We start from the raw sequence: 23180 nt of genomic DNA, 5'->3' as shown, positions 1-23180 counted from the left end.
CATATCAATTTCAATTATTGCCCATAAGTTTTGCTCCTATATTATTTCATATCATAATCACCTATAAATCTACGTACTTATTATATATGGTGTGTTTCTTTCTCTATCTATCAATTTTTAGGATGACATATAAAAATGAATCGAATTAAACCAAAATACTTATTAGGATTCTTCGAATTTTCGCATGGATTGATTTTTTTTTTTTTTTTTTTGTCGCATTGATTTTTTCATAAAACAAAAAAATCTAATCATATATAATAGTACTACTATATAATATTATTTAAACAAAATTTTATCCAGAAAATATTTTAGTTAAATATTATGTCCATATATTTTGAATCTTCGAATTTCTTTTGGATATTTTTTAATATTTCAATTTTTTGTGTGGATTTGAATTTACGCCTATTTCCGAATGGCTTGAATTTGAAAGTCAGATCTTTAGACAGGTTTGGCAAAACTCTAATCCAAAATCCGGTAATATAAAGGCTATCTCATTTTTAATTAATCTTTGAAAGTCGAATTTTATTATATTATTTTTTGAAATGCGATATATAAATAATCGGATCATTGAAAGTCGAATTTATATTATTTTAAGTATTTTTAATCTTTTTAGATACAAGACATAAATTATATCGCGATAAAATATGAATAGTATTCTAGTGAATATATAAAATTTATTCGCATAATTATATTTGTGCTATCAAAATGAAGGCTACTTCATGTCCACTAGATTTTTCAGATTTTATTAATTGGACCACAAAAGTAGATATCACATGAGATATCTGTGAGTGATGGACCAAGGGAATTAATTTGCAGTCTTGCAGATATATTTGTGTGTTTATTTATTTTATTTTATCTAGTCGATCTCATATCATACTATCTCTGTCTTATTTGAGTTTTATCTTTTGAGTTCAGATACAATTTTTTGTTGATTTAGTAATCTTTCATGCTAGCCGTACAAAATTTTTAGATAAAGTTGAGATATTATGATTTGATTGTGGCCGGAAATCGTGATTATATTTGATAATCTGCATTATTTATTAAACTTCACAATTATGAATGTGATTATTCTAGTAAAATCTTTGTTCCTTTGTAGATGGTTAGGCAATGGACCTCGCTATATAGAAGAAGGTGAGATCTAGATTTTAGTATCTTAATTTTCTGTGTTGTCAACTCAAAAAAATTATTGTTATTATTGATTATTTCTATTTTTGTATAAGTGCACGTAGTAAAAGTAATAGTAGAGTACCTATTGCTATTATTATCACTAGTGTAGAAACTTACCTAGAGCCACATGCCACTATATACAACAAAAATAGGCACAAGAAAATCTTAAACATTGCTGTGAATTTTTGCAAGAATTTTTTTTGTTGAATATTTTCTCAATTTTTGAATTCATTAGATATACAATAAAAATCAAATACAATTGAAGAAGAAATGAAAGAGCTACAATTTCTTACCTCTATCACATACTCCATAGTGTAGCTAGGGCCAATTTAGATAGATTTTATGACTAAATTTGACTTATACACATAGCTAGGGATGTCAATCGGGCCAGTCCACCGGGTTTCAAGCCAACCCTATTCGGGTTGCGGGTCAATCGGGTGCAAGTTAATCGGGTTGTATTTTTCGGGTTATAAAAGTTCAACCCTAACCCTAAAAGCTCGGGTTTCGGGCTCGCCCAGCGGGCTAATCGGGTTGCTACCGATAAAATTAACATGCGATTAATCCAATAAATAATGGTGAAAATTAGTTATATTTATGAAGTGTAGTAAAATATTTAATTATGATATATTTGAGATATATGCTTAAACTCAAACATAAACACGATCATATACTAATATCTGAGATTTATGCAAAATAAAACATAAACATCAAGAAATTTTAAAGCAGTTTTTAGAAATCGAAATATATATTTTTAGTGAATTTGAAGTTTCTAATTTACATATCTATTATTATGTTAATAAAATTTAATATATAATTTATCTATTTAATATTTAAAATTGAAAGTAATTTTTTTAGTAATCTATACCATAAAATAACCAATGAAGTGTCGAATTAGAGTCAAACAAATAGAACGGTAGAAATTTTATCGGGTTTCTGGGCCAGCCCATCGGGTTTTCGGATCTGACCCTAACGGGTTGCGGACTAATCGGGTGCGGGCTAGTCGGGCTGTAATTTTTATCGGGTTAGAAATTTTCAACCCGAACACTATAAATTTGGCGGGTTATTCGGGCCGGCCCGTGGGCTACATCGACATCCGTGGAGATAGCTATAAATGATTTAGGGTCCTTTTGCAACATAGCCACATATTTATGAGAGTGATGAGTGAGTGACTATCGTCTATTGCCTCATGGTTGGTAGGTGAGGAGAGTACTAGAATCTCAGCCACTCACACGCCGCCACGTGTCGGAATGATTCCGGACATTTTTTGGATCCACCTGTGTTAAATTCGCATCTCCTTTCTCGATTCTCGGCATCTACTCTTGATCATCGCGCTATTAAATCAACGGCCCAGATTTCCCGTCTACCACTATAACATACTCCCACGCAACAGCTTCACAAAACCACCTTCCCTTGAGAAAAATGGAGGCCGCATTGGATTCTCCGCTGGAGGCGCTCGCCTTCAATTACCTGAGCTACGGCCTCCTCACCGCCGTCAACAGCATTTGGGCGTGGCTCGCCGTCGTCACCGCCGCCGTTAGCTTCTGGCGAATTAGGCTTTTATCGACTCCAATCGCCGCCGCCGCCGCCGTGCCGGAGATTGAATCGGAGGAGGAGGAGGAGGCGGCTCCGGCTAGATCGGCGCCGTTTGTGGCGGCGGAGGGGCAGGGGATCACGAAGATGAAATTCAGTTTGTATTATGCGGAGGAGGAGGTGAATTTTGGGGGGGATGACGGCGGCGGCGAGAGGGAGGAGTGCGGCGGCGGGGCGGCGGGGAGTGTGGGGTTTGGGGGGGATTGGGAAGGGGTGATTGCGATGAGAATGGGGGATATGGGGTGGTACAGGTGGCAGGATAGGACGGTGTTGAGCGGCAACGTGGTGCGGCTGTGGGAAGGGCGGAGGAGGAGGAGACACGCGGCGGCGGAGGCGGTGGATGGTGGCTTCGTGTGGTAGTGGGAAAATGATAAAAACTGTAAATATATTTTGTTTTTTGTGATTTAAATTAAATTAAATCAAATAAACTAGTATTTTGGTGTTACAGATTTGAAGAATTGTGAATTGCTAGTTAACGTTATCATAAAATATGAATAAAATAAATTAGTGAATATTTGATGCATACTTATTATGTGTAATAAAAAACAACTAACAAATTTAATCTGTCTAATAAATTTAATGGCGGTGTTATTCGTCTATTAATATGTTTTTACCAACATATTACACACTAACACGTTCATCCGTGGATAATTAATCCTGCTTTTCTTGTAGTTAATGTTTTGCATGGAGAGCAAGAGGATGATCAAATACTACTATTATCATGATTAAAGATTTGTATTAAGCTCAATTATCACGAAATCCACATTAGAGTTTAATCTTAGTTATCCAGTGACATATCAGAATTCATAGTTATGGTCGAGCGGGGCCCAGGATGACTCAAGTTCGAGCCAGACCCGTAATGTGTCGACTACGTCTGTTTGTTTGTCCTGATGTGATCTGGTTTGAGGGAGAGGTTTGTTGAGTACAAATTCATCCAACATCGGGAGTCTGAGGGAAGTTGGAATGTGTATATAATTCATGTCCAACCTCAATCAGTTCGAGGCCTTTTGGGAGTGACCCAAAAACAAAATCCGTGCGACTTAACCCAAAACGGACAATATCAAACTATTGTTGCAGTCGACAATGCGAACAAGTGCCACTTAAATTGAGAAATAGTAAGATAATTAATTAAAGTTGAAAAACGTTATATCAATAAATCACACGGTAAAACAATGTTTTTCTTAAATTTTCTTATGCATGAAAGATCCTAAATTGTAATCATAATAGTTGTGTCACTAAAATTGATTCGATGCACTGTACACATATAATAAGGATTAGAGAAAACTTGAATCATTTGAAATCTAGGCAATACTTGATTGGCAAAATATGGAATAATGTTATGCTATAACGTGTGATGTTAATTAACTATGAATTGAGTAATGTCTAGAAGCGGTGTACCAATAATTAGGGTGTGTATCAAGTAATGCCTATTAGGTAGGAGTAGGAAACATTTAATAGGAGTAACTTATTTTTCTTCACATACACATTAATCTACTATGGACATTAGGAGTATAAACGTTTTCAATCTATTGATTGAAGATATGACATAGTATCAATATTTATAAATTTATAAAGGAAGATCAAACAAAAAATTAACTATGATCAAATTAAATTATGCAATGCAAGGTGACTGCAAAAAAGCTCAAAATTCAGAAGATTGCCCAAGTGTCCATCGCAAAGTGTAATAGCATAAAATAACGTCAAGTCCGCTTAACTCCATTATGAGAAATATTCGATCGTGCAACTCATAACATATTCAACTAATTAGCATCCAAACAATGAGACACAATTAACTATTAGACCAACAAATTGATCGCAAAATAAGGAATCAATACATATGTATAAGATTCTAATGCATGATTATGACATGATAGGCTACACAAATTTCCAAAATTGAGATGGACTTTCTTCTATCTTTCCAGAACAAATAATTAAGTACTTTATCATCCATGATTTTCAAATGTCTAAAATGGGTTATTAGTGGGCCCATCTAATGTGGTAGACAGATCCAAAGCCCAAGCTTCAAAATTGAATTAAAATTTGTCAGAAGTAATATTGGATTGGGCTGGGCCTTTTTACCGATATTATTTTACGTAGTTTTAGTCCGTTAGTAAATCTGTCGAATAAGTATTCTTTTGTAATCAAAGGTATCTTCAATACGTCGATATATCCATTGGAAAAGCATATTTTTTATATTGATATGTATGTTAAAAGTAAGCGTTTTACCAACTGAATTGTGGTCGGTCACCATCGACTCGACTTCTTTATTCATAATTGGTAAGCATTACATCATTTAGAAAAATATAGAGAAATGACCTTTAACTTGACGTCATTCAAATTGAAAATGTGTCGGCATATTCATGAGTCTATCTTTGAGATTCTTGGTCAACTTTTACATTGTCATCAACTGTTAATGATTTGAGTGAGATCTAATATTTCACCTATCATCAATCTTAAACATTTTACATCCTATCCAATCAATTTATAGGCCTTTTTCCACCTCTCTACTAGTTGTAGTGGACCTAAGCTAGCATTTATTTTTTAGTTGAGAATGTAATGCAATCAAACTATATACCTTCTCTAATAAATTGGTACATACTCTATTACTATTGCATGTTATAATCAAACTCAATAACTTACCTAACTAAACAATAATGCTTCCGTGCCCGAGTAAAGCTTATATGGGTCTGAACTTGTCACGTATCAGTTTTGAAGTGTAGTCCTTCTGTCACGTCACAATGTGTGATTTGCAAGCTATTGCACATGATAGTAGATTTATCTAATGTACACTAATAAAAGCGATTGCGGATATTCATGAATACAAAAATGTTACAATCCTCAGTGTATAATTATTTATGAGATAAGTTAATTTTTTAAAAAAAAATAAAGGAATTTCCACATCAATTATGCATATATGAGAGTATGAATGAACATGGCAAATTATCTGGCATATATGTAAAGTATGGACCATTGTGGAATGCACATTATTTTATATCTTCAAATTAATTGGGGAAGGCTTTTTCTATAAATCAAATGGGACCCTTTGTCCCTATAATTATTTCCCCTTCAACGAATAATATCGTTAAACTCAAATGTGAATGATTTCATGACTTTTGATTGGCTGGAAATCAAGAAAAATAGTACAAACAAAGAAATTAAATGCCAACATAATTGGTTACAGGATGTAGCAATGCATTGTTGTATATTGACAGACTTGTCTCATGAACTTCCACATTCAAAATTAATTCAATTTACATATATAACCTTCGTAAAACAAACAACGTATGATCGATCATAATATGACTAAATAGCGCGATTTTTTTTCTATAACGTATGTTACAAAATTTTATCAGAATATAGCCATTGATAGTTTTTCTATTTGATATATAAAGCTATATATATCCCACAAAATCAGTAGTTGTTATGAACAAAAAATCATGAATATATTATAAATGACAATAACTTTTTGTTTCTTTTTTTTTCTTATATATAAGAATATTGAAGAGACAAACAGAAATATATTACAGCCTGTATTGCCACTCCCCACGTGACTGCTACATATGTTCCCATTAAAAATATTTTTCATTTTTAGTTTTAATATTTACAAATATATCTATTTATTATACACCATAAATTTATTTTTATATATTTATTGGAAATATAAGTTTCGACTTTAGAGTGGGCCTTGGTCCTTTTCAGAAATAAATGAAAGTGGCATGTGACAACCAAATTATCTCATTCTGTTGGATTTTGGTTGATAATTAAGATTAATAAACGTTTTTTTGTTTTTTTCATTAATTAATGAGGACAAAGTTTTATTTCTTTTTTCGTTCCTTGAACAATAATTTTAATTTGGATATTTTGCTGTTTTAGGATATTGTCATATATTGAGAATTTAAAACCTCCATTTTTGTCCTTTTTTGAATTAATTTCAACCAACTAATTAAATTTTTTTAAACCTTACTTGTGCTATACAAATTCGTAATTTGTGTTAAGTTAATCCATTTTTTCATTAAGAATGGGAAAATAGGAAAAATTAATCATTAATTACTTGTGCTATTACATGGTACAACTGGATCGTGATATAATGCAAACTTTATATATTGTACGAACTCCGAACGATGATCTGGATCGTTGAAATATGTCAACGGATGACAAAATAACAACAACAAAAAATATCAACACAACATTGCGTTGACACTGTGTTAACGCTTGCTGTTATTTTATCATCTGTTGACATTTTTAACAATTTAGATCATAATTTTAAATTTTTATAATATTTAGAATTTTCATTTGATTTATCCCTATCCCTTAGTACAACATGTATATATAGATATGAAAGTTTCTCAATTCATTTCACATTAAATGATGAGATGTGTATTTCTTAATGTGTGAGTTTGGTCTTCACAAAAATAGCTGATGATGTGTACCCATGAAAACAAATAAGCTCTCAAATTTTGGATCAACTTTAAATAGAGAATTTATAAAAAGGGTAGCTTAATTAATGGCTGGTAAATCTTGTTGTGTGGGATTTGAAAATCGACAAGTGTTTATAATCTATTGGCTGACAAATTATAGTTGTACTGCCACTGATTGCCCTCTCATGTTTTGCTGCAAATGTGAAAAATCTCATCAGCTCCTTCACATGAAATATTTAATTTACATATCTGCCCAAACTACCCACATTTATTCTATATAATGGCCATAGATTCAATACATAATTTAAGTTAGTAGAATGATTTACCGCCTAAAATGAACGAATAAAGAGATTAATTTTTTCTTTAATAATAGTAAAATTGTAATAATTTTTAAAACCAAAACAAGACCTTTAAAAAATTGTAACTAATAATCGCGTTTACGGTCAATCTTAAAGAAAAGATGATACGGATTAGATAGGACCAAGACCTGTCGCATATAATGATTCAAAAATCCCTATATACGAGTTAGGCAGCTCGGATCTCTCTCCATCATTTCCTTTTTCTTCAAAATAGTTCACCCATCAAATCAAAATGACATAGATTTATTTTTATTTAACAATTGTGCTAATTGGATCGTTATCTCACACTAAAACGATATGAGTTGGGTATATCATAGGAGTTGTTGAATATACTAATAATAAAAAATCTCATGGAGTATATAAATTAGACAACTTGGTTGTTTCTTTGTCAAAAATTAAGTCCTCTTGACGATTCGAGAGAGTCGACGACCACTGTTGTCCCAAACCACCTTACTTAGTAACACACTATTGCCTTAGAATCTGACTCACGGGTAAACCGTTGTGAGAAAATGAAATTTGATTAAATTTTTGTTATTTATATTAATTATCACATTGACTAGGATTGGAAAAAAATTGTGTATGACATTGGAGACAAAATACATTATCATCTATTCTTAGCTTTTATAATATTTTTCAAATTTAAATCCATATATCTCAACTTCCTTTCTATACTATAATTTTCCCTCAAATCTAAATCATTGATAAAATTTACTATCAAAATTACAATATTCTCCTACTAATCAACTACTCCCTCCGTCCCAGAAAGATTGTCCCAGTTTATTTTTTGTACTCATTTTGCAAAAATAATAATAAATAGTTAAAGTAGAGAGAAAGTAAAGTAAAAGGGAGAATAATGTAGAGAATAGTCTTACCTACATTATTCTTTCTCTTATTTCCTCTCTTTCAACTTTACCTATTTATTATTATTTTTATAAAACGAGGGAGTATTTTTCGAAGTTTCAAAATTTACTAATTTCGTGATTTTTCAGGCCATATGTCTCCATCTTAAACACCAAAACTTAACACTAATTAGGAATTGTCTCCCTATTAGTGTTATTATAGTAATGATAGGATTAATCATCACCTTAGACCTGCAGGCCCCACACTTAATAAGAAGATTAATTAAGCTAACTTCATCTCACTAATCACCCACACTTGTATAAAAACATCCCTTCCCCATTCCCCTCTTCAATTCACCACCTTCTCCAATTCAGTGCCCTAATTTCACCACAATCTCGCCGCCGACTAAAATGCCGACGCCGACGCCTCCTCTCCTCCTCTCTCTCCTCCTCACGCTCCTAATTTCATCCGCCGCCGCCTCGCCGAAGCACGATCTGGTGCGGCGCTCGTGCGTCCACGCGAGCTACCCGGACGTGTGCCTCCGCACGCTCTCGTCGTCGTCGTCGTCCGGCGCGGCCGCGACGCCGCGGGATCTGGCGCAGGCGGCGGTGCGGGTGAGCCTGGCGCACGTGCGGAAGGCGGCGGAGTACCTGGCGGCGCTGAGGGGGAGCGTCGCGCGGCGGGAGCAGGGCGCGCTGAGCGACTGCGTGGAGCAGATGGCGGACACGGTGGACGAGCTGCGGAAGACGATGGCGGCGCTGCGGCAGCTCCGGCGCGGCGGCGGCGCCGAATTCCGCTGGCAGATGAGCAACGCGGAGACGTGGGTGAGCGCGGCGCTGACGGACGAGGAGACGTGCCTGGACGGATTCAAGGAGATCGACGGCGAGGTGAGGGCGGATGTGAGGAAGAAGGTCACGAATGTGGCGAGGGTTACCAGCAACGCGCTCTATCTCATCAACCTCCTCGACGATTAATCGATTGATTCGTCGATTGATTAGTCGATTAGTCTCTCTCTCCTTCTCCCTCTCTGCATACATAATCCAGATCTAGTTTAATCGTTGGTGTTTTCTGCGTTTTTGTGCATATTGCTGTTGCTCATGAATTTCTCGTGAAGCTGGTTATGAATATATATAAATATTTATGCTCTACAGCAATTTGATGAAAAATGCGTAGTAATTTGTGAGATTTTGAAAAAAAAATTAGGAAAAAAGTGAACACAATGTTAATGACTTATCTAAAGAAAAATGTGGAAATGCTATTGGTGTGTTGAGAATTTTGGAATACAAAAAAAATGTTGAGATTTGGACTAATAATAGAGTTTTAGTGTTCGAGGTAAAAGTCCGAGTTTGAGTCCATTCTGACACAGCCTCTAACGAACATATCATGAAGAAGCCAACTAACAGCTTGGTCTCAACGATAAAGTTTCTAAAACATGAACTCGCTATAAGCAAGTTTTGACAAGAAATCGGCTGCAAAGCTACCTATGCTTCTCTATGCACATTACAAATCACAACGAACTCAAAATCATAGAGCAACTCATCATACACCTTTGTCGAGCAATTGTTCATGAAAATATAACTTTCTAATTTTAGCTTTAAAAAGCCACGCTAAAAGATTTTCTGACCAAATTAACCCTATAATATTTCATTATACTAGTATCATTCAAACTTTATGGTTAATTTGGTTAAAAATTGTAAAGTTGATACATATTTCTTTTGCAATTAGTTGAGATATTCTAGTATGAAAAGCTAGATCCGACAATAGTTATGTTGGTTGATGGAATATGTCGGCCAATTGAAAGTGAATATACTAAAAACTGGTGATCACGTGATTAGCCTAGTTAAATAGTGGTGTGATTTGTATGCTTCATTGCTTTGTGACTTCACTACAAAATTCTCCTAGTAGTCCTTGTGTATGACCTGTGTTTGTCTCCTATTTGTGATAGAAGATTTGCGTGGTGCATCCGCAATTATTGATTGGAGGATCAAGTTAGCACATTTTACTAATCGCACCAAAAACAATGAAAATTAATGTGTACGATATTGTTTACCTTTATGGATCCAGTATATAATAAATAAAAGAGTAAAGGCCAAAATTGGTCCTGAACATATGGCCATTTTATGTTTTTAGTCATAAACATTATCTTTTGGATTTTTTGGTCCTGCACATATGTAAATTTGATCATTTTGGTCCTCCGTCAATATTTTCGTTAAAAACTAACGGTCAATGGGTTTAATCCAAATTTTGACCAAATTAAACTTTTAATTCTGATTTTTTACTCCATAATTAATTCCCTAATTATTTTTATAATCTTACCTCAAAAATTAACTAGCCAAACTGACTCTCTGTCTCGGAAAAGCCTTCGAAATCATCGACCTCTTCATCATCATCGCAGTTTTCGTCGTCTTTGCGGCCGTGAATTTGGGGAAACACGATTTTATTGGCAGTATCGTCGTGGTCAGTGACATTTTTGTCGTCGTCCTCTTCCCGCTGGACCTCCTTCTGCTGCAGACGGGCTTCCTTGAGAATTTTAGCGCTAACGGCCGAGGGGACGAGCTTGTCCTCCAGCTGGTGGTGCTTCGGCGACTTGCTCCGCTTCTTGCCGGTGGAGAATGCGTCGGAGCCCAAGGGCAAGAACGGCTCCGGATTCGTGATTCGCGAGCGTTCCCGTTTCTTCGACATTGTTGCTGTTGATTCATAAAACTCCACCGCAACAATGTAGCAAGCAACTATGCAAGATACTCTCCACCTTTCCACCGCCGCCGTCAACCCCCTCCCCCTCCCCAATCCCAATTTCCCCTCCATTCCCCGCCACAAACACCTCCAATTTCCCCTCCTCCTTCAACCAAAACCATCTCCCTCCCTCCCCCAATCAAGTCCCCTGCTAATCCCATTCCTCCGCCGACGCCGCACACCTCCCAAATCCAAGAAATCATCCTCTACCTCGACTCCCTCGGCGTCGACTCCTTCCACTGCCTCCACTCCCACCCTCCCCTCCTCTCCACCCCCGTCTCCCAAATCCAATCCACCGGCCTCACCATCCCCGACCTCCGCCGCATCTTCCCCATGTGCTCCGACCTCCTTATCCTCCCAATCTCCCCTTCAATTTCAAATACCCCTTCGCCGGTTTCACAAAATTGAAAAAATTGATGATGAGTTTAGAATATTTATAAAAAGAATTAGGGAATTAATTAAGAAGTAAAAAATTAAAATTAAAAGTTTAATTTGGTCAAAATTTGGATTAAACTCGTTGACCGTTAGTTTTTAACGGAAATGTTGACGGAGGACCAAAATGATCAAATTTACATATGTGCAGGACCAAAAAATTCAAAAGATAATGTTTAGGACCAAAAACGTAAAATGGTCATATGTTCAGGACCAATTTTGGCTTTTACTCTAAATAAAATTATTTAAATATATAAATTTCATAACCAGCCTAAAAATCAAAGATTAAAAATATTAACAAAAAAAAAAGTTCAAAGATTACCTAACATAAACTTAACAATAAAATTGTTTAACAATAGTTTGACATCATGGAGTCGAAGTGTCATAAACTTATGAAGAGCTTGTGAAGTTTTAATTTAATCTTTTAATTCGAACTTAGAGGATGCGCAACGATGCTCTTGGCAAGAGCATCGTTCGTGCCGTCGGCAAGAGCACGGCTGTGCTCGCCGTGTGCTCTTGCCGACGGCACGGCTGTGCTCTTAGCGAAGAGCACCACCGTGCCGACAGCAAGAGCACGAGCAGCCGACGCGGCATGCCCTAGTTGACCAACATTGATTTATCATATTTTTTTAATTTTTATTTTCTAAAATTTCAAAAAAATCTGAAAAATTCAGATTTAATAAAAAAAATATTTTCCCAATTTCCAATAAAATATATAGTATATGTTTTCTCCACACTTTTAATTTATTTTTTCAATTATCTTTACCCCAAAATTCACACTTGCATCTATAAATACCCTTATTTCAACACAAAAAATCACACTACATCAAACAACTCTCTCACTCTCAATTTTTATGATTTTAATTATGTAATTTTTAATTTTGTAGGATTTTAATTGTGTAATTTTTAATTTTTTTGTAATTTGTAATAATATTACAAGTATTTTGAATGCATTTTAATACGTGGAAATATTTTTAGTAATTGAAGTATTTAAATTGAATAATAGAATGGTGAGACTCTTGAGCATGCTCTTGCGGAAGAACATGGATGTGGGTATTGTGCTCTTGCGGAAGAGTATAGAGTAAAAAATGAATAAAAGTGGGTCTGAACCTACATCCAAGAACAATCCAAGAGCATGGACACCCTTAAGTTGTTTAGACTCTTCATCATCTACTAAAAAAATTATGCAAAATGATATAAACAAAACACATATATAGGCATTCTTCTCATATCCTAGAATTATCTACTCTTTTCTTTTATAATTTATATATCTTCGTTTTTCTCTATAAAAATCTAATATGTTGTTAAATAATTATAGAGAATTTTACTATAAAATATCATAAATTTAGATGGTATCTAGATATTTCTATCATAGATACTTTCATCTTGGTTAATTAATGATAGAGTATTTCTTATTCTAGAATCAAGTTTATTCTCTTGTATAATGTCGATTCACCTTTTTTCCTCCATCATTCGTAGTTTCGTCTCGTATTCCACCAGTGTGTTAATTGGTTTACACATTTTTAACTTCTCTAGAATCTCTTTTGCATAACTTGTGTGATGAATTTTCATCTTCTAGTTGCTTCACTTGCACACCGAGGCTGTATGTTATGATCTTCTTGAATTCCATGAACATGTTTAGCTTATTTCGTGTAAAAATGAGATCATCCACATACAAAATACACTATTAAAATATCTTTTTCTAATGCTCGCTAATTTATCTTTGTAACAAAAAAGAAAATATGTTTTTCTTTACTTTTTCACATGGAACGCATGTTCATAAGGACATTTGGTGAAACCATCATCTTCAAGGTACTTCTCGATCCTGGTATTATGCGCCCTAGGTGTTTGCATTAGCTCGTGCAACACTTTCTACGATTGCAAGACTTTATCTTCTTGAATATTCACCAAGTAGTCATCGCGTTGCTTAATGTAGACTTCTTTATCAATAAATTCATTCAAGCAGACCGACCTCACATCCATTTGACAAATCTTCCATCTATTTTTAGCTGCAAGAGAGAGTATTTATAGTTTCTAAACGAGCGACGAAAGCAAATACCTTATCATAGTCGACTAGCTATATCCTTCGGTAGTGTCACTAGCTCCCACTTAAATTGCGATTGTTTTGAAAAGAGAGCGTGGATTGCCTTTTTCATGTGATTGTGTGATCAATTAGGAACACTAGAAACAAAACTGACTTTCAAGGTTTTATAACCAATTTGGTGACAGAGAAGAAACTGATCTACCGATGCTTAGAAACTTGGATATAGGTTAATGCCCTATTTTTCTTTTTGGGCCAAACGCATGATGAGTTAAGATGTACAAGTGGACAAGAGATATGAACACAAAGATTCAGAATATGCGAACTTGATATACAGATTGTTGGGAGGAGTGACCAAATTCTAAGGGGTTGTGGATAAATAGACCTCCATAATTTACAAGAATATGCTAGGAGCACAATATACTAGAACCTAATGTGATAATGAGAAGCGATAATAGGAAATAATAACACCAAGATTTTACGTGGAAAGCTCTCTTCAATGTGAAGAGACCACGAGAACCACCGGTCTACCAAATCTACTATCACCAATGAAAAAATACAAACAAGAAGTTTACAATTATGTTTAATCCTTAACAACACAATGAAGGTACTGAATAATCAACACAACTTTAACATATGAAATAAACATATGAAGAAACTGCAACATGTTAAAAAATTCATAACTGAAGATCTAACCGTTCAAATTCAATTTCCTTTGATCAAAGATTCAAAATGAAGTTTCACAAGTCTTCTACCTCTAGTCAATATTTCAAGTCGATCGGACAACGCTTGAACTTACAATTGACAAAAAAACCGAGACTGCACAGTGCAGAAACTTATAGAACCCTCTTTAGTCTTTTCTCTATTCTTTCCTTCTACACGTTTTTCTCTCTTGTTTCAATATGATGGCTCCTACACTCATGTTAGGTACTTATAAGTTATACTTTGACTTATTTAAGTAAATAAATGGGTCAATAACATACTACCTCTCTCCCCTGAAAATTTGATACAGTTTACTATTTCGGTCCGTCCCTGAAAATTTGATACACTTCACTTTTACCATTTTTGACAGTGGACCACATATTGCACTGACTCATTCCTACTCACATTTTATAATAAAACTAAAAACTAATACTTTAAAAGTAGGACCCACATCCCACCAACTTTTTCAACTCACTTTCCATTATATTTCTTAAAACCTGTATCGGGTCAAAGTGTAACAAATTTTGGGGGACGGAGGTAGTATGATTCTTTTTTCACAAGTTGGGAGCCCTAACCCAACATAGATATCTAGTTTTGTGATGTATTTTTGTTGATTGTTCCTTCCTCTCGCCTTGCCTTTTATTTGTGGCGCGTTATTAAGTCCGGGGTTATTTATGTGTTTTTGTTATTGGGGGCGAATGTGCTAGTCTTTGTGGTTGCTAATGTGTTTTATTGATTGATTGTCGAACAATTTTCATGCTATTATTAGTCAGTTTTTTAATGGGTTTTATATATTTAACTTGTTTGACCGCCTTTTGGTTTGAAATTATTTTGTGTAAAAAAAATGTTACTAAATCCACTCAAGATATTACTCCCTCCGTCTTCTATTATGAGTCACACTTTGACCAGGCATAGGTTTTAAGAAATGTAAAGAAAAGTTAGTTGAAAAAGTTAGTGGAATGTAGGACCCATTTTTTTATATTGGTTTTATAATAAAATGTGAGTGAATTGAGTTAGTGGAATGTGTGACCTACTTACTATTTATGGTAAAAATGAAGTGTGACTTTTAATTGGGGACGGATTGAAATGAAAAAGTGTGACTCTTAATCGGGGACGGAGAGGGTATTAATGTAGTTTTGTATTATTGATACAAAACTAAAACTCTGAAAAAAATTCGAAATTGAAGTACATATGTCAATAAATTAGCGCTTCTATATAATTATCATAGTTTCTGTAAATAAATTATTTCTTTATAAATTTACTTCAAATCTAAATAGGATTAGACGCAGTGTGCAATAAATTTATAAAAAAATATCTCTAAAATGTTTAATTTACATGGCATGTAATCAAAATTTAATTTAAGATTCAATAAATTATATTCCAAAATCCAATAAACCCAATTCAACACTTACCGCTGTCTCTCTCCCAACCCTCTAAACCCTAATCGCCGCCGTCTCTCTTTCCGGCGACCGATTATGGAAATTGTGGATATGGAGTCCTCGCCGGCGCCGGATTTCTCCGAGGACTTCTCCTCCTCCGTGCTCTCCCAGTTCGGCGACTCCACAATCGAGCACCACCTCCGCGTCTGCGCCACCATCGGCGCCATGTCGCAGGAGCTCCGGGAGCAGCGCCTCCCCCTCACCCCAATCACCTACTTCGGCGCCACCTGCTCCTCCCTCGACCGCCTCGCGTCGAGCATCGACTCCTCCGGCTCCATCCTCGACGCGCTGCTCACGATTCTGTCCCTCGTCGTCGCCCGATTGCCGCCAGCTGTTTTGAAATCGAAGCACAGTTATCTCTCCGAGCTGCTGATTAAGATCCTCGGATTGAAAACCGTGGGAGTTGAGGGGGTTGTGCCTGGATTGAAATTCGTCGCGCGATTGGTGATTGTGAGTGAGAAGGAGTCGTGGGAAGACGTCGCGGAGCTTTACGGTGTTTTGATTGGCTACATGACTGATGATCGCTTCAAGGTCCGGGAGAGTTCTATCTTTTATTCAATTTGTGATTAATTTAATTGTTTTGGTGGTTTGGAGTTTGATGTTTTGGGAATAATTCATTCTTAATTTGATTATCAGTATTGATAAATGTGGTATGGAAACATAGGGGTAAAGTATGATGTTAGTTATTTTCTGATTTGGGATGACAAATTGATTGTTTATGATTGAGAATTGATATATTTTGTTCGGGGCAATGGTTGGACGGTAAATGCAGGCAAGGAGACGGTCGCATTTATGCCTACGTGATGTCTTGAAGCATTTCCAGTCAGCGCCCTCACTTTCTCCGTTGCTAGCATTTGCAAGTGAAGCCATAACGAATGTCTTTGTGAGGTTTCTTCTGCTTGCCGGAGGATCAAATGAAAATGTTTCAGAAGTTTCCGGAACAGCACGGAATGTTCTTAGAATTCTGGATGCTCTAAAAATTTGTCTTCCCTATATGTCATCAAAATCCACCGCGAACATACTGGAGCGTTTCAAATCTCTCTTGACGCTCAAACAGCGCGTTGTCACTACACCTATAACAGATGGTTTAAAAGCCCTCTGTCTCCACCCGGGTTCAGAAATATCCGCTGAAACACTTCTTGATCTGTTATGCTCTCTAGCGAGCTCAGGCTCTCCAGAGGACTCATCTGCTGATACCATGACTCTAACGATTCGCTTGCTAGACATTGGGATGAAAAGAGTTTACTCGCTGAACAGGCAAATATGTGTCATTAAGCTTCCTCTTGTTTTCAATGCACTAAAAGGTTAAACTTTTCCTCGTTCTATTCTTTACTCTTGTTATTGTCATGTCTACCAAATTCTATATGCTAACATTTCTATTCGCTACCTTGCTCAGATTTTTTGACTTCTGGACATGAGGAGTCTTTGGTAGCAGCTGTGACAACATTGAAGAGCTTAATACATTCGTGTATAGATGAGACCATGATCAAACAGGGTGTTGAACAGATTACAGCCAGTGCCAGTTCTGTCATCAGGAAATCTGGCCCAACTTTAATAGAAAAAATCTGTGCAACAATTGAGAGCCTGCTTGATTATCATTATGAAGCAGTCTGGGATATGTCATTTCAGATTGTTTCTACCATGTTTGAAAAATTAGGTAGTTACACTTGGGCCATCCTGTTTTAACCACATTAATAGTCTGAACAATTCATATGGACTTTGTTTATGCTGATTTCACAATTATTATGTGGTACACTCTCCTATTTTGGATCCTTGAGGCATATAGAGTTGCTTCACTCCATGATGCATTAACCACTCAAATCCACCATAGGAAATTGAAGTTATCTGTTTTTGCCCCTGTAATTTGATTGAAAGAGGATTGGCCTTGCAGGTAAGAATTCTGTTTACTTTATGGAGGGAACACTCAAGAGTTTAGCTGATATGCAAAAATTGCCGGATGGAGACTTTGGTTTCAAGAAAGAGGTAATATAACACCACAATCTGTAACCAGAATTTCCTGATCATGTTGGCAGTGTTTGTGATACGCTCTTCTATGGGCAGATTTCTGACTGTTCTTTGTATTGTTCAGTTTGTTAGTCACGTTTTGAATCTACATTCCTACATACGCGATTTATATTCTCCCTTGTCTGCGTTTAATAATGTCTATTGAGGTTCTGCTTATATTAGTTTATTTATGCTGAAGTTGTTCAACGTAGTCATTACTCTTTATTTGTCACTGGTTTGCAGTCTTGAATTTCATAAAAGATTACCCCTTTTCTTGTTAATAAATTGTGAGTTACCAAATTGATTTTTGCAGTTGCATGAGTGTGTGGGAACTGCTCTTGGCGCTATGGGACCCGAGAACTTTTTGAGTCTTCTACCTCTTAATTTGGGTGTTCCAGATCTATCTGAGAGCAATCTATGGCTGTTTCCAATCCTGAAACAGTATATTGTTGGTGCTCGTTTGAATTTCTTTACCGAATCAATCTTACCCATGGCTACAGAGATGAAGCGGAAGTCAGCAATGGTAAAACACCTTCCAGATTACTCTATTTGATGTTTTTAAGTGAAAATGTGCGGAAATAATAAATACCTTGAAAGTTGTTTTTAGCTCTACATTAGTTGATGAGATGATCTTTGGTTTGTACTAATAGCATAATCTCATTGAATAAGGAAATGAAAAGGGTATTAGTTAGATCTTAGTTGATTAATGGGGACTGCCATCAAATATTTGGGAGTTTGGACATAGATACAGATAATTTGTTAGTTATAATATAACGCATAAATCATTTATCTGAAGAGATTGAGGTTGTAATGACCTATATCCAATTTTGTAACTATGGATATATGTAACTTTTGTATCGTATTGTTTCTATATTGTTTTGTTGAATTTTTATTGCGAGTGCTGAACAAACTGTTGATATTTTTACCCAGCTTGAAAAGGAAGGAAAACTACAGTCAGCTAGGAGTGTGGATGGGATTGTGTACTCCTTGTGGTCACTGCTACCATCCTTTTGCAACTATCCTGTTGACACTGCTGCAAGTTTCAAGAGTCTAGAGGGAGCGTTATGCACAGCTCTCCAGGAAGAACATGAACTTCGTGGTATAATATGCTCCAGCTTGCAAAATCTTGTTCAGCAGAATAAGAGAATTCTGGAAGGGAAGGGGAATACGATTGATAGTGAAATAAGTCTTGCAGAACAGCAGGCTGCTGCCTTGTATACTGAAAATATTGCTACATCTAACTTGAATACATTGAAATCCTCGGATCTGTTGCGTGTTCTTGCTGGAGTCTATTTCAAATGCTCTAAAGATACTGCAGGCATTTTGCAGGTAATTAGTAGTATAGCATTTCTTACCATTTTCCATTCCATTTTCATCGTAATTTTTTGCTCTTATAAATGTAATGATCCTAAACTCTAAAACCCGGCCAATGTTACTTCCACGTATGCAAATCTCAATTTAGTCTCACATATTTGCATATTATCCATATGGAATTCTATTAGATTAAAGGAAAACAAATGTTAGGAAGGATAGCTTCAGTTAAGTAGTTTCTATTTTTTCCATTTTCTAAATAAGCGACTAAATCAAAGATTGTGAACCAAAAAATAACATGTTCTCAGCTTGTCGTAGTTAGTTTCTCAGTTTGTGTATTCTTGCAGACTACGATCCGTGAACTTGCTTCAATATTGGATAAGGAGGTGGTCTCGTCATTTTTCAAACAATCCATGAAAAAGCTTGTGAAGGTTACCTTGGAAGCCAACAAATCAAAGAATGAAAAGAATTCCAATCTCATGCAGATAGATGATTCTGGAAACGATGGCTCACTGTCTGCTGTTAGGTTAGTTGCTTGTGTGTATCTGATGTTTTAACTATATCCATCACAACTTCTGGAAGCTTCCCTGCTTAAGCTTAATGTTACATGTTACATGTACAGGGTACAGTTGTTTGATGTTGCAGTTTCCCTTTTACCCGGATTAGGTCCCAAGGAAATTGATATTCTATTTGAGCAAATGAAACATGCATTGAAGGTTCACCTTGTTCTTGTTTTTATCATGTCATGGGAGATAATTCATTCTTTAGATCTAATAGAATACCCAACTAAATACATTTTGTTGGCAGGATGCTGATAGTTTGATCCAAAAGAAGGCCTATAGAGTACTATCTTTGATATTACAGGTACTTGGTTTTCGAAGTTAATAAATTAGCCTATTTGTGTTTTCCTGTTATTATTTTCATCATTGTTATAAAATTATTACTAGTATTTCTAATTTAATTGATCAACATGTTTTTGTACAGTACTCCGATGACTTTATTTCAAGAAAACTAGATGAAGTGCTCTCTTTGATGGTTGAAGTGCTGCCCTCTTGCCATTTTGCTGCAAAACGTCACAGACTTGACTGCTTATATTTTGTGATCGTTCACATTTCTAAGGTAATTGCAAAATTTATTATATTCCAGCGGCAGTGGCCAATCTTGTGCATTAGGTAATGGAATATTTCATTTTGATTTTTTTTTTCTTGCGTATCTCTACAGGAAGGATATGAACAGAGGAGGCGTGACATTACTGCTTCTTTCCTTACAGAAATTATACTAGCACTAAAAGAGGTATGGTGTGTCATTTATCAATTTGACTTTATGTTATTTTTTTCTACAGTCTACACCGACACTCGGTTGTTTTATCGTTGTACTTTTGTTGTGAGGTCTCTGTCTGACTAGTTAATATTTGCTAGACTAACAAGAAAACAAGAAATAGAGCATATGATGTTCTTGTCCAAATTGGTCATGCCTGTGAAGATGAGGAGAAATGTGGCAAGGAGACACTGCAACAATTTTTCGCCATGGTAAAGTGCTATTGAATTAAGGGATTTTTCTTATCTAATTCAGTTTTATAATTATTTCTTTTTCCCTATGCATAGGTTGCTGGAGGTTTGGCAGGGGAGACTCCTCATATGATCAGTGCCGCTATGACAGGCTTAGCCCGTTTGGCTTATGAGTTCTCCGACCTTGTTTCTGCTGCTTATAACGTTCTTCCATCCACATTCCTTCTCCTGCAAAGAAAGAACAAAGAAATCACTAAGGTAATGCCTCACTCCTTTGAGATGGTACACTACTTCCTCATTTTGTCAGTACTTGCTATCGTTTGTCTGACTTTGTTTCAATTTTTGCAGGCTAATTTGGGTTTGCTGAAGGTATTAGTTGCCAAATCACAAGCTGAAGCTCTGCAGGGTCACCTACGCGGCATGGTCGAAGGCATGCTTAACTGGAAAGATAGCAGCAAAAACCATTTCAAAGCTAAAGTGAGTTTCTTGACTTGTAATGGTGGTGATTTGGGGTATGTGAACTTATGTGAAGATTTGAATTATTTCTGTAGGTTAAACAGCTGCTTGAAATGCTTGTGAAGAAATGTGGTATGGATGCTGTCAAGCAAGTCATGCCCGACGAGCATATGAAGTTGCTAACTAATATCCGAAAGGTATTTATCATTACGGATCGTGATTTTTCCCTTTATCGTTATCAGATAATAATACGCACTTTTTACCTGTCCTGTTATTCGTATGCAGCTGAATGAGCGGAAAGAGAAGAAACAGACCGACAAATCTTCAGAAGATAGGTCTGTAGTATCGAGGGCAACTACAACCAGGATGAGCCGATGGAATCATACGAAAATCTTTTCTGATTTTGACGATGAAGATACAAGAATGAGTGGTGGTGACTTTAAAAACGAAAAGAGTGTTTCTGGTCAGCAGAGCAAGTACTCCGCTGGGCAGCAATCCCGAGCTACTCAGCTAAGGTCAGACGGTCTATATATCTTTCAACTGGTTCATAAGTATGATGCGATTATTGTTTTTCGTCTAACTGTAAAACATAACATGACCAGATCAAAGAAAGCACGAAAAGCAGCAAAGCAATTGGAAGAAGACACGTTCGATCAATTAGACGACGAGCCCCTCGACATGCTGGATGGTCAGAAGATGAGGACTGCACTTCGTTCATCAGCCCCAGCAAAGGCGAAGTCTGATTCAGACGATGAACCGTCCATAGATGATGAAGGCCGCATGATCATTCACGAGGAAGGCAAGTACAGTAAGTCGGACAGGAAACATAAACGAGAGGCGTCCTCGGACGGAGACGGGGCAGATGGAAGGAGCCGCGCTGGAAGCCACGTGTCTGGAAACACGCAGAAGACACAGAAGCGGATGAAGACATCGTCAGAGTCCGGGTGGGCATACACAGGCAAGGAGTATGCGAGTAAGAAGGCCGGCGGTGATGTGAAGAGGAAGGACAAGCTCGAGCCTTACGCGTATTGGCCACTTGACCGGAAGATGGTGAGTAGGAGGCCGGAGCATCGGGCATCCGCCAGAAGTGGTATGGCGAGGGTGGTGAAGCTGACGAAGAAGATGGAAGGGAAGAGCGTATCGCACGCCCTTTCGATGAAGGGAGCAGTGTTGAAGAGGAAGAAGAAAGGTGGGAAGTAGACATGGATGTTATTTTGTATTAACAGATGAGAAATTCACAGTTTTGCTAGTAGTATATTGAAAGAGTTGCGTACGTGTAGTGTGCTTTTTTTTTGGCTCCTTGTACTGAAATTTGTTGGCTTTTTTGAGGTTTACTATTTTCCCTCAAATATTATTATTTTTATTGGAAAAAAAAATATTTGAATCCAATCATTGAAAACAGTCGCCTTAAATAAGTTTCATTGGTTTTTAATTTGGTTAAGGGGTTAAATTAAAAGTCTTTTTATGGTAGTACATTAGTTTCTTCGTTATTTCTCAGATGGTGTTAATTTTTCGTTTTTGCACTTTAAATCCTACTATAGAAATGTTGAAAATCAAGTGCAATTTGCAAAGAATGATGGGAGATTAGGATTCTAATTTACAATGAACTCAAATTAGTTGTAACTGATGAATTAGTGTACCTTTTGTTGTTATTCATCTCAATTTGAATTCACTTTTAAAAATACAAAAACAATTTTGTTAAATAGAAAGGAAATAATGAATAATAACAAGTTGTCTTGGTGGTGTAGTCGGTTATCACGCTAGTCTCACACACTAGAGGTCCCCGGTTCGAACCCGGGCTCAGACATTTTTAATTTTTATTGTTCGATTTTTTCGACAACAAAAAAAATTCCTCAACTTAATGGTGCAACAACTTAACTACTCATCTCACTCATATTCTATGATTTTATGACTTGAAAGCTTAGTCATTTTACTAACACGCTTTGATGGTTTTTTTCGATGAGTTTTATAAACTTCATCGAGCCAATGCTGATAAATACTCATTTGACTGATTTTTTTTACGATTGTATGACGTGAAGCTGATAACTACTCATTTGACTGATTTTTTTTACGATTGTATGACGTGAAGCTAATAACTACTCATTTGACTGATTTTTTTTACGATTGTATGACGTGAATCTACGTATCTTCTACTATCCACACGATGACGTGATTGAGAA

General features: G+C 36.2%; 3 protein-coding genes and 1 non-coding gene across 4 annotated transcripts; all 4 read left to right on the top strand.

The window, feature by feature from the left end:
• The first annotated feature begins 2304 nt into the window (after window positions 1-2304).
• LOC125197190 (uncharacterized) lies at window positions 2305-3202 on the top strand. Its single transcript, XM_048095901.2, has one exon. The coding sequence runs from the start codon at window positions 2587-2589 to the stop codon at window positions 3115-3117; it is 531 nt and encodes a 176-aa protein (XP_047951858.2). The 5' UTR covers window positions 2305-2586; the 3' UTR covers window positions 3118-3202.
• Window positions 3203-8722: 5520 nt separating this feature from the next.
• LOC125192778 (Plant invertase/pectin methylesterase inhibitor superfamily protein) lies at window positions 8723-9540 on the top strand. Its single transcript, XM_048090428.2, has one exon. It carries the CDS (start codon window positions 8785-8787, stop codon window positions 9346-9348), a length of 564 nt encoding a protein of 187 aa, XP_047946385.2. The 5' UTR covers window positions 8723-8784; the 3' UTR covers window positions 9349-9540.
• A 6129-nt stretch (window positions 9541-15669) lies between these two features.
• On the top strand, window positions 15670-22389 carry LOC125194155 (ARM repeat superfamily protein). The gene is made up of 17 exons (XM_048092217.2): window positions 15670-16252; window positions 16494-17025; window positions 17118-17378; window positions 17613-17704; window positions 18039-18248; window positions 18656-19054; window positions 19384-19562; window positions 19659-19752; window positions 19844-19900; window positions 20021-20155; window positions 20258-20329; window positions 20455-20565; window positions 20641-20802; window positions 20893-21021; window positions 21096-21197; window positions 21286-21515; window positions 21603-22389. The coding sequence occupies exons 1-17, from the start codon at window positions 15758-15760 to the stop codon at window positions 22198-22200; spliced, it is 3858 nt and encodes a 1285-aa protein (XP_047948174.2). The 5' UTR covers window positions 15670-15757; the 3' UTR covers window positions 22201-22389.
• Window positions 22390-22733: 344 nt separating this feature from the next.
• On the top strand, window positions 22734-22807 carry TRNAV-CAC (transfer RNA valine (anticodon CAC)). Its single transcript has one exon. It is a non-coding gene; the product is annotated as a tRNA-Val (tRNA).
• The last annotated feature ends 373 nt before the right edge of the window (window positions 22808-23180 follow it).

This window comes from Salvia hispanica, chromosome 4, assembly GCF_029641045.1.
Source record: "Salvia hispanica isolate PSC_SH4W2 chromosome 4, Shi_PSC_v1, whole genome shotgun sequence".
Classification (NCBI taxonomy): Eukaryota; Viridiplantae; Streptophyta; class Magnoliopsida; order Lamiales; family Lamiaceae; genus Salvia; species Salvia hispanica.
This window is presented reverse-complemented; position numbering and strand designations above follow the sequence as displayed.

Bases quoted from the DNA above. Each gene is read 5' to 3' on its own strand.
- LOC125197190 (XM_048095901.2), top strand. From the start codon at position 2,587: ATGGAGGCCGCATTGGATTCTCCGCTGGAGGCGCTCGCCTTCAATTAC.
- LOC125192778 (XM_048090428.2), top strand. From the start codon at position 8,785: ATGCCGACGCCGACGCCTCCTCTCCTCCTCTCTCTCCTCCTCACGCTC.
- LOC125194155 (XM_048092217.2), top strand. From the start codon at position 15,758: ATGGAAATTGTGGATATGGAGTCCTCGCCGGCGCCGGATTTCTCCGAG. The intron at 17,026-17,117 runs GTTAAACTTTTC...TACCTTGCTCAG, and splicing joins TGTTTTCAATGCACTAAAAG to ATTTTTTGACTTCTGGACAT. The intron at 21,198-21,285 runs GTATTTATCATT...ATTCGTATGCAG, and splicing joins TGCTAACTAATATCCGAAAG to CTGAATGAGCGGAAAGAGAA.